The 12062-nt window shown below is 44.3% G+C and overlaps 1 protein-coding gene across 2 annotated transcripts in view; it reads left to right on the forward strand.

The window, feature by feature from the left end:
* GPD1L (glycerol-3-phosphate dehydrogenase 1 like) overlaps window positions 1–12062 on the forward strand; it is a 58028-nt gene that overhangs the window by 20486 nt on the left and 25480 nt on the right. For both annotated transcript variants that reach the window (XM_060022094.1, XM_069541136.1), the window contains exons 3-4: window positions 5700–5840; window positions 7297–7435. In XM_060022094.1, coding sequence (XP_059878077.1) covers window positions 5700–5840; window positions 7297–7435 — 280 coding nt within the window. The remainder of the gene's footprint in view (window positions 1–5699; window positions 5841–7296; window positions 7436–12062) is intronic.

Genomic DNA, 12062 nt, shown 5'->3' on the forward strand with positions numbered 1-12062 from the left:
TAAACTTAATTAATTAATTTGTGGCTGCATTGGGTCTTCATTGCTGCGTGTGGGCTTTCTCTAGTTGTGGCGAGCAGGGGCTACTCTTCGTTGTGGTGCACGGGACTCTCATTGCAGTGGCTTCTCTTGTTGCAGAGCACGGGCTCTAGGTGCGTGGGCTTCAGTAATTGTGGCTTGTGGGCTCTAGAGCGCAGGCTCAGTAGTTGTGGCACATGGGCTTAGTTGCTCCGTAGTACGTGGGATCTTCCCGGACCAGGGCTCAAACCCATGTCCCCTGCACTGGCAAGCGGATTCTTAACCACTGCGCCACCAGAGAAGTACAAAAAATTTTAAGTTTTGAAATCCAATTTAGATATTTTTCTTTGCTACTAACTCTCAGGATTTGGTTCCTTGCACAGGCCTGCATTCACTGATGCGTCCTCAGTGCCTGGAATAGTGCCAGGCATTATTTGTGGTTTGGCTTAGTGCCAGGGACAGCAGACATGGTTGAGGGAGAACTAACCAGGCTGGAGTGTTCTGTTTCAGTGCTTTCGGTGGTGTCCTGTGGGATGGAGGGTTAGGCCAAGATAATTTAAAAAAAAAAAAATGACCACTGACTTGGGTAGTAGGGTTGCGAGTATATCTATTAATTTTGGTTTAAAGGCTTCTGGAAATTAGAATATCAGTTCAGTAGGAGCTTCAGTGTTAACTCTTTCCTGCCTGAGTTTAGCTTTTTCATTTTCATTGGAGGATTCATCTTCACTGTTGCTTCTCAAACCTAAGTGTTCCTCAGAACCACTTGGAGAGCTTAACAGGGATCACTGGATCCACCCCTGGAGTTTCTGATTCACTGGGTCTCAGGGGAGGCCCAGGCATTTGCATTTCTAAGGATTTCCCGGGTGATGGTGATGCTGTTGGTTGAGGAACCACAGTTTGGGCACCACTGGTCTACATAATAAGTTTATATTACTCGGATAGTATTGTGGAATTCAGGGGGTTAGCAGCTTTCTTTTTTCCCCCCAGAAGCAATCTCACTTACCACGCTGGTATATTTATATAAGAATCATCGGGTAAGGTTGTCTGTACCTGAGAATCATTTTTCTGAGTGTAGAGCCAAGGATGTGAATTTCACCTACAATCTTGGCCTATGTTGAGGTTAGGAGAACAGGAGGAAACCACAATTATTTTTGAACCCCTACTGTGTGCCAGCTGTACTTTGCTCTGTGTATTACTCATGCTGTTGTGTTTAACCTAAATGCTTATTCCCTGAAGAATGTAGGCGAGTTGCCTGTGGTGTCCAGTTAGCTAACTCGTGGTAGAGGTGGGGCAAGATGCCCACACACTGCACAGTGATAGCTAATCCAGGGGGGAACAAAAGAACCTTCAGGCTTGGCCCACAGACTTTACTGGCTCTGTTTTAAATGATTTTAATTATTATTAGTTTCTTTATTAACTTGGACCAAGAGCCCTGGATTCCTGGCACCAAGCGGACCAGCCATGATGCCTTTGTTCTGATTTGATTACCTGTCCTCCTTGCCAGTGAAAGGCAAGCCCTTTTCTTCTGAGCTGTCTTTCCCAACACATTTCAGGATCTTTAATGGTGGATACTCTCCGGAAGATTTTGGCAGGTGACCCATGAAATAGGTCAGCGTTTCCAAAGCAGTGTTCCGATTTGGTTCAGGGTAAAAGATAAGATAGAGGCTTAGCTAAAGCTTTAATTCTGAAAGAGGGTATTTGATTTACTGTGTTCGTTGAGAGCTCATTTTGATCCTGTGTAACAGGAATCACGGACCGTGTGCACCACACAAATGCAGCTCGGGTTACAGGTTCCTTCTGTGGGTTAAACCCTACATACTTGGGCAAGGTCAAGGACAATGGAAGGACATCAGTCCACGCTGAGTGAGCCCCCAGGCATATTGTCCCAGAGACCCGTCACTCCCAACCAACCACAAGTTCTTTGATTTGTTGAGAAAGGAAATGTAAGAGACAGGAAGAAATCCTGGGCCCTCTGGCAGCTTCCATGGGAATATTTTGTAGCAGGGGACATAGGGATGGGCTGATGCCTTAAAGGTTAAGAATTTATAGGAGGCAGGTAGATTTCTGATGAGTAATCTCTTTCACTTGTTTCGTATCACTGCAGAGTGCTGTTACTTATATGAATTTGAAAGTGCTCTGTGAAATAGCTGTTAGGAAAGGTGATTTTTATCCCCATTCTGTAGGCGGGGTGACTGGTCAGTGAACAGGAGTCATCTGTCCAGGTCCCACAGCTGATCAGTTGCAAACATGGGACACAAATGTACATCTTTTCCATCTTTTCTCTGATTCTGGTGCCCTTTTTATCTCACCATGTCAGGGAAGTACAAGGGTGTGTGTGTGTGTGTGTGTGTGTGTGTGTGTGTGTGTGTGTGTGTGTGTGTGTGTGTGTGTGTGTATGGGGAAGAGGAGAAACAACAGGTGGCCAGGCTCTGTATGAGAAGGGGGTCGAGAGCAGAAGTCCCTACCTAAGTAAGGCTAGTAACCCAAGGGGGAGTGGGGGGTCAGAGGTCTTACAAAGGCTGGTGCTTCTGGCTGGGACCACAGGGAGAAGAACATAATGTGTGTATGTGTATGAACATAATGAGCCTTGCCAATCAGGGACAAACAGAGCCATTGTATGTTGTCATCGGGGCTAATGGAATAGAATAAGTAACTGCTTTTTTGGAGGAGGTAGAATCTCCAGATGCCAGGGAACTAATAGGCAGGTAGAGTTTTGGTGATGAGTCCTTGCTATCCAGCCTGGATTACCAACCTGAAGAAGCCCCTTTGAAGAGGAAGGCAGGTTTCCCCCGGCCTTTGGGGTTATGAATAAGGAGGGAGAAGTGCTAAGCTCCAGGTTGTGTTCTGCTCTATGGGGAACGACTTTGTTGCCATTCAGATCAGCTTAAGCTGATGTTTTGGGTTATATGGCCGGTTTCAGATGCGGCCTGAAACAGTGGCTTAAGTGATGTCAGTGAGGCCCTCCCTGTTTTCCTCTGTTTCTCTGCTCTGCCTTCATTCACATGGGAGCCCCTTGGCAGGTCTAGGTTCTGCCCCTCACATTTGTAAAATGGTTGTAGCTGTTCCAGACCTTGCACTGTCACCCATACTTTTCAAGGAAAGACCCAATAGCTGTTGCAGAAGTATAAGGAAGCAACTGTTCCTCAGAAGCTCCAGCAAACATTGGCTCCTATTGTTTTATGTGCCCATTGGCTTGAACAACTTAAGGACCATCCATGGAGCAGGGGAGGGGCCCATTCCACCCAAATTGCATGGTAGAATGGGAAAGCAGTAGCTTTTGAAATGAAATTTAGAGGCACTTTTGCTAGAAAGAAGGGGAATGAAGGCTGGGTGGTAAATGACAGGTCTTGCATACCAGCCAAAGGGAGGAGGGAGTGAAATAGTGCCAGGTAGATTCCCTTGGGGAATTTTTTCAGTGAGGGAGTAACTCTTGCACACGTTAGTTAATAGGCTAGACTAAGCTGTGAGGAGAGACAATGATGTGACTTTTAAAGGACAAAGGGATTTTATTTCCCTCTCACGTAATAGTGGTCTAGCAGCTTTGCTTCACACCATTGTTCTTGGTCCCATCTTTCTTCATCATTTCTGTGCCATCTCCTAGATCTAGGTTGTCAACTAGCACAAAAGTAGGAAGGGAAAGTGTGGAGGAAGCAGCCAATGTTTTAAGGGCTCTGGGCCTTAAGTGGTGTGCACTGCTCCGTTTCGCATTCTGTTGATGAGAACTTGGTCCTTGGCCTTGTGTAACTGCAATGGCTGCTGAGAAATGCAGTCATGAGTTAGGTGACCAGTGACCAGCTTGCAGCTCTGTGTTTATGGAGAAAGGGGAGAAGAAATTTTGTCAAGCAGTTGGCATCTCCATCACAACTCCCAAACTAGATTTCCTAGGAGGCTTATCCATTCTGAATGATGTTCCTGTGGCAGATAGCACTTCCTCAGGGAAGATTCTGCATCCAATTCCCTTCATTTTGGGAACCAGGAGTGCTTAATGGGAACTATGTCAGTTTCAGTTAGGTTCAGGTACATGCGACAGAAAACCTAAAATAGGGACTTCCCTGGCGGTCCAGTGGTTAAGACCCCACACTTCCACTGCATGGGGCGTGGGTTCGATCCATGGTTGGGGAACTAAGATCCCACATGCCATGCGGCACAGCCAAAAAATAAAAAAATTAAAAATAAATAAAGGAAAAAAAAAAAGAAAACCTAAAATAACAGTGACCTAAGCAAAGTAAACGTTTGTGCTTTTTTTCTCTTAGATAAAAGACGTTCATCACATCTTTTATTTATTTAATTTTGTTGCCCAACAGAACTTGATTGTAAATAAAAAAGAAATCTGTTATATACTTTTCAAAAAAAAAAAAAAGACCACGTTTGTCGTAATGATGCATCATGATGTCAGGGACTCTGTTTTGCCATCTCAGCATTTGCTTTCCTCCTCATGGCCCAAGATGGCTGCCTGAATTCCAGCCATCTCTTCACATTCCCTCTGGGAAAAGGAGGAAGAAAGGCCTTCAAAGGCATTTCCTGGAAGTCACACGCAACACTTCCATTTATACCTTATTGGTCAGAACTTAGTCACACAGGGCACCTAGCTGCAAGGGAGATTAGAGATGTAGCCTTCTTTCCTGGCAGTTATGAGTCTCACCCTAAACTGGGGGTTCTCTTGCTGAGGAAGAAGGGGGAGAACAGACATTGGGCAACAACAGGCAGTCTCTGATAGAGACCACATGCCCCTGTGTCCTCACTTCTTGGCCTCACCTCTGCCTCTGGGTGGGTGTGTGTGTGTGTGTGTGTGTACGTGCCCACATTAAATTTTAAACCCCATCTTTGTACTTATCTGAAGGGAAGAAATCATCATAATAGCTGACATTTATTGAGTGCCTACCAGGTGCCAGACTCTGTTCTATGTCATTTATTCTTCACAACAGCGCTCTTAAAGTGCTTACATAGGAGAGCTTAGCATAGGACTGTTGACAGAGGCATGGGCGGAGTCAGGGGAACCAGAAGGACTCGGTGAAGTGTCCAGAGATTAGCAGCAGTAGGAAGCCATGGCCACCCCTGAAAGGGCAAGGGGACAGACCAGTGTCACTCCACCGGCCCCACCAGAGCTTAGAGACGTGGAAGAGGGGCTGCCTCAGACCAGGTCAGGAGGTGGAGCTGTAGAAGGAAGCCAGGCCAGCAGCCCTGCGAGCCGGGTAGGAGTGGCCCCAGGAGCAAGTCAACACCCTGCCTGTCTCTCCTCCCACCTTGGAGCCCCCGACAGTGCCCGCCTTGGGCTGAAGCCACCTGGAAGCCAGAGAGCAAGGGCGCCTGGGGAAACAGCCCACAGAGTGCAGCCTCCTGGGGAGACAGTGGGGCAAAGAATGGTGGAAATGGATGTCGGGGAGTGGGGTGGGGGTGGGTGGGAGAGCAACAGAGAACCACCCGCACAGGATGGTTATGACCGCCTTTTACAGGGAAGGGGACTGAGGTGGGGAGAGGGTAGGGCACTCGCCCAGCTGGTAAGCAGCAGAGGCAGGACCCTGCTGGCCTCAGATGCACGTCTGCACGTCCCGAGTGGGGAAGGCAGCGCAAACACAGCTCTGATTTGACTGTCAGTCTGCACAGCGGAGGCATCTGATGCCTGGTCAGCACGTGGAGAGATGTGTTTCTGACTGGGAGTGACCGTGTCCCCCTCGCCCTCACAGGTTGCTGTTGCGAACCTCAGCGAGGCCGTGCAGGACGCAGACCTGCTGGTGTTTGTCATCCCCCACCAGTTCATCCACCGAATCTGTGAAGAGATCACAGGGAGGGTGCCCAAGGACGCGCTGGGCATCACCCTCATCAAGGTGACGGGCCCTCGCTGCGCGCCGGTTACTGGGAACTTCCTTTCCTCTTTCACCTCTTGGAGATAAGGAGCTGAAGGGAAGTTATGGCTGGTTTGGATTTGTTTTTTTAAAGATGCCTGGAAGAGAATCAAAACCACGCCATCCACGAGCCTTGCTCCTCTCACATTTAGGAGGGGCTGCTTTCTATGTAGAGAGGGTTCTCAGGGGCAGGGGCGGGGGACGCGAGAGTGGGGTCCCCCAAAGAAAGAACCACCAGCTCTGGAAATCTTACCTGGTTTGCATTCGCTGGGAAATTAATCATCTTTACTTCCCACTCCTGGGTTTATTCCCAAAAGAGAGAGTTTTTAACCAGAAGTCCACAAACCACCCACAGTGGTCCACAGATAGAATTCAAGAGTTCATGGTCCTAAATGTGGGGGCGGAATTGCATTTTTATTCATTTTAACCTCTAACTGAAAGAAGCGTTTCCTTCGCTTATGAGTGAAGACCACAGGCCAGAGTTTCAATGACAGTAGTACTAGCAGGACCTTGACCCTGTGATCAATAGAAATTACAGGTATTTTCGTATCACTTTACAGTGGCTTCAGATATCTCAAAGTATCATTTATGCTCATCACTACTTGGAAATTATGGTAATTATTATACCTGCCATGACATCTTTTTATAATTACATTGATAACATACGTATACTACTTTGTCACATTTTTTTTTTAAATATTTGATAACTATATTTCAGTATAATTGTCTTCCTGGGTAATCTTATGTATTTTGCTTTATGCATATGAAGTCTGAGAATGAGTCCATAAACTTCCCCAGGCTGCCAGGGGAAGAACCCTCTGTGAGAGAGTGTGTTCCATAGTGTTCATAGGTGAATGTTTATGAAAGCAAACAGTTCAATGTCAGTCATCAATAGACTGGACAGATGAATGGTAGAATACTACACAGTAGTAAATGGGAATGAACCAGAGCATTCATGCAGCCGTGTGGGTGAATCTCCAAAGTAATAATATAGCACAAAAGAGCACACAGGTGAGCAGTACAGTTTCATTTATAGGTTTTCAAAAATATACTGATATAACTTACTGTTTAGGTGTAGTTTTATGTGGCAAAATGATCAAGAAAAGCAAGGGAACAGGGCATAAAGCATTCAGGATAGGGCTTCACCCTGGTAGGGACCAGGAAACACTAATAAGGAGGATGCACTTGGGGAGAGACACAGGGGACTTCAGTGGTGTCCTTCATGTTCTCTTTCTTAACCTGGGTGGTTACATTTTCATTTAATTTTACTCTTTAAATGGTACATACACAGTATGTCTGTTTACTGTTGTAAATAAGAGAGGTTTTTCAAGTTGCGTATGCCATTGGAAGTCTGAATCTAGGTGACCTATAAAGCAATGATCTCCTGCCTCTTGTCCTTGGTGGTTCGTTTTCCTCTAACTTGCTGACATCCTTGCAGGGCATAGACGAGGGTCCTGAGGGGCTGAAGCTCATTTCCGACATCATCCGAGAGAAGATGGGCATTGACATCAGCGTGTTGATGGGAGCCAACATTGCCAATGAGGTGGCCGCTGGGAAGTTCTGCGAGACCACCATCGGTGAGGGCCACCTGGGGAAGGGACATTGGGTGTCTTAAAAGGCACACTTTCCGTTTCTGGAATTTTCTATAGTGGACTCTTCCCTCCTGCCCTTAACATTCTTGGGGTGGACATTCAGTGGGGTGGGAATTTTATGTAGGAGGCCATTCTGTGGGACTGAAGCATTTCAGTAACCTCTGGAGTGAAAGTAAAGCCAAGGAGACCATGTTGACCTGCTGTGATCCAGTAATGCATTATTGAGGTTAAACACAAAAACACAAGGGTACTTGTACCAAGAAGCAGGTGGTTACATCCATGGTGGGGCCTTAGAAACCCAGCTTTTCCTTTTCTTTTTTTAAACAACAGGAATTTATTTCTTACAGTTCTGAAGGCTAGAAAGTCTAAGATTAAGGTTTAACCAACACTTTTCTATGATGAGGGCTCTCTTTCTGGCTTGCAGACAGCTGCCTTCTTACATGGGGGTGGGGGGGTGGGATCAGGGAAAGCAAGTTCTCTGGTACGTCTTATAAGGGAAACCCAGCTTTTCTTTACTCACAAATGCCAGGATCTGGATCCTCATTAGATTCCAAGGAGATCTAGAAATTAATGGGAATGATCCCCACTTTCAGGTGAATAAGCCCAAGGCCCGGAGAGTAAGTTACCAGCCCCAAGGTCACACAGCTAATATAGAACCCAGGCGTGAACTTGGGTCTCCTGTTTCTTGAAACAGAAAGCTCTTTCTACTCTTATACATTGGTGTTGTGAAAATTTTTGTTTCTTTTAAAAAGGGCTTTGGAATTCCCAAGTGCCCATATTATAGGACTCTTCAGAAGAGTAATACTGTTGGGTTTGCAGGTGCTTTGCTAAAGTGTGTTTAAGTTTATCTACCACTCCAGAACTTACTTCCACCCTTGTCAAACACACCAGCAATGTGAATCATTTCTCCTTGGCAGCTTTGTTAAAGGAAGCTCTGTTGTACAGACATTATCTGATTACAGTGGAAAATAAAGATAATCGAAAGAAAACCATTTTTTAAAAATTTCTTTAAAATTTTTATTGGAGTATAGTTGATTTACGGTGTTGTGTTAGTTTCTGCTGTACAGCAAAGTGAATCAGTTATACGTACCCATATATCTACTCTTTTTTAGATTCTTTTCCCATATACGTAATTACAGAGTATTGAGTAGAGTTCCCAGTGCTCTATATGTAGGCCCTTATTAGTTATCTATTTTATATGTAGTAGTGTGCATATGTCAATCCCAAACTCCTAATTTATCCCTCCCCCTGCTTTTCCCCATGGTAACCATAAGTTTGTTTTCTATGTCTGTGACTATTTCTGTTTTGTAAATAAGTTCATTCATACCACTTTTTCTAGGTTCTACATATAAGCAGTATCAGATGATATTTGTCTTTCTCTGACTTACAAGAACCATTTTTAATTTCATTTAAATTTCATTATTTTTGTCTATTTGTGGCAAACTACTTACGGCTGTAGTTGTTATATACTCTTTTATAATTGTTTCATTTACTTCTATCAGCATACATCTTCATAGTTGCGTAGCATTCTGTTGACAATCCATTTATCTGGGCACTTAAAAAATTTTTTTTGAGGGGGGAGAAACAGTAATTTTGGAGAGGAGAGATATCACAAATAGTAAAAGGAGGAAAACAAAATGACCTATAATAACATTACCCAGGTTGATATTTACAAGAGCAATGTAGTCACAGGTAAGAAAATTCAAATAGTACAAGGAGGTATAAATTAGAATTAAGATTGTAATTTCCCACCTATTCCCTCTTCCCAAAGAGAATCACTGTTAGCAGTTCCTATGTATCCTTCTAGAAAAAAAATTTTCATATGTATGCTAGTCTGTATATAGGTTTTATTCTTTCATAGTTAGTTCTTTTATTCATCTATGCTTTTAATGTAGCCTGTCAAATTGTTGTGTAATTACTTTTATTTTTCAAAAATAATTGTTAACTAGTTGTTCCAGCTCAATCGTATTTGCCAGTAATCAATTTGCTAATCAGTTGGTTAGGATTGACTGGTTACACCAATCATTCCATAGGGTTGAGACTTCTCCAATCCTTGATTCAAAACTGTAGATTTGAGGGACTTCCCTGGTGGTCCAGTGGTGAAGAATCCGCCTTCCAATGCAGGGGATGCGGGTTCGATCCCTGGTTGGGGAACTAAGATCCCACATGCCGGGGGCAACTAAGCCCATGTGCCACAACTACTGAGCTCACGCCTCAATGAGAGAGCCTGTGTGCCACAAACTACAGAGCCCACGTTCCCTGGAGCCCGCGCACCACAACTAGAGAGAGAAAACCTGCACACCATAACTAGAAAGAAGCCTGTGAGCCACAACGAAGAGCCCATGCTGCAATGAAAGATCCCACATGCCACAACTAAGACCTGAAGCAGCCAAAAAAAAGACCTGTAGATTTTAGCTAGGATTTTTACATGCCTCTTGGCCTTGTTTCTCCCAGTTGGGTGCATTAGACTTTTTTGGTGTGTAACACAGACAAATGCACAGAAGTTACATCTCTTCCTCTGGCTTCTGTTTACCCAGTGCTTCTACTGCCTTCTCTGTGGGTTTGTCCATGGCTGGTAAGAGTGACCTGAATTAAATTAAATTAACTGTTGAAAGTAAGATAGAACAGGAAAGTGATATTTTAAAAATTTTCTTATTTTATCTGAATTTAATTGTGAGGAAATATCAGACAAGCCCAAAGGAAGGGACATTGGTACAAAACAACTGGTCCACACTCCTGAAAAATGTCAGTGTCATAGAAGATATTGAAAGGCTAAAGGAGAAGTCTAGAGAGACCTGACCACTAAGTGCAGTGCAGGATCCTGGGCTGGATCCTGGTTGCCATAAAGGCAACACTGGGGTAATGGGGGAGATGTGAATATGGGTTGTAGTCAGATAATTGTGTCAAGGTTGAATTTTCCGGATTTGATTGTTGTGCTGTGGTTATCCAGGTCTCCTTTCTTGATGGCATTAGCAGCCAACTCATTTTTAATTATGACAGATTCAGGAATCTTAGTCCACTTGAGTCTCCTGTGGAGCAGGAGGAAGATGGCATTGTTTTCAGTGTCTGGTAAAAATACTAACGAGCATGGGGAACTGCGGCACCCCCTCGTGGTGAGAAATCCCTTCCTCCTTGGGACTGACTTCACAGAGTCCGAGACTTCCACTCAACCCACAAATATTGTTCAAGTCTGTTATGTATCAGTCATGATGCGAAATGTCAAGGATTCATAAGCCCCTTCTATGCAGAAGGAGCTTCTAGGTACACAAACAATAGGGAATTACAGACTGAGATGAGTGTTTTGAAGGAGTCTTATTAAATAGGTTGATTATCTCCAAAACTTGGTGTGGAAGAGAAGTGGAATTTTCCTGTCTTTTGGTTCATATTGAGTTTGGGGAGCCCTTCCATGTGGCTGATGGGCCTTTCCAGTTCTGGACCACATGCCATGGGTCCCTGCTTGCTGCATCACTGCTCATGACTGGTAATAATGATACGGTCAGTGCTTTCTTATCCATGATTTAAAACAATAAAAGATCTAAAAATTTAAAAGGTACATTTGATAATCCCATTTGCAGCAACATGAATGGACCTAGAGATTATCATACTAAGTGAAGTGAGTCGGACAAAGACAAATATCGTTTGATATCACTTATATGTGGAGTCTAAAATATGATACAAATGAACAAAACAGAAACAGACTCACAGACATAGAAAACAGTGGTTACCAAAGAGGAAAAGGGGTGGGGTTGGGATTAGCAGATACAAACTACTATATATAAAATAGATAAGCAACAAGGTCCTACTGTATAGCCCAGGGAACTATATTCAATATATAATATATTCCATATCCTATAATAAACCATAATGGAAAAGAATAAAAATAAATAAAAGGTGAATTTGAGAAAATGTAAGATTGCTGTAAATCAAGCTCACCGATCTAATGGACACCATGTGTAATTTGCAGCCACAGAGGTACCAGCAGATGCCACCTTGTATCAGTGGCAAATGGAGAACAGTCTTCTCCCTGCCATGTGTCAGGTTACTCACAGCTGCTGATGGTTGGATTAAAGTGGCTCGAGTGGGAGGAGTGAGGGCCTGTCTGTAATGCTTGTGAGCCTCCCTCGTGTCAGAGGCACCAGGCAGTGGCCGTGGCGGTGAGGACAGAGGAAAAAGGCAGGAATAACATCACAATGTGAGACCGGGGCTGGTTTGCCCAACCCAGGTGAAGAAACGGTGCTGCTGGTCTGGAGGACTGTTTAAAAAAGGAAGAGGACAGTTTGCTCAAGCGGACATACTTCTAATATTTGGACAGAGGAGAACTCAGCTAAATGACATCATAGCAATTCCTGTAGAATAGAAAATGTGTTTCTTTTTTTGTTGTTGTTTATTTTGGGGCCGCACGGCACGCGGGATCTTAGTTCCCCGACTAGGGATCGAACCCGTAACCCCTGCATTGGAAGCATGGATTCTTAACCACTGGCTCACCAGGGAGGTCCTGAAAATGTGTTTCTAAGTATCGGGTGTAAGTATTTTAAATATTTTATTATATGATGGCAAATTTCCTTAAACCAAACAGAAGTAGGGAGAACGGTATCATGACACCACTGCCCAT

Source organism: Delphinus delphis, chromosome 10 (assembly GCF_949987515.2).
Source record: "Delphinus delphis chromosome 10, mDelDel1.2, whole genome shotgun sequence".
In the NCBI taxonomy this organism is placed as follows: domain Eukaryota; kingdom Metazoa; phylum Chordata; class Mammalia; order Artiodactyla; family Delphinidae; genus Delphinus; species Delphinus delphis.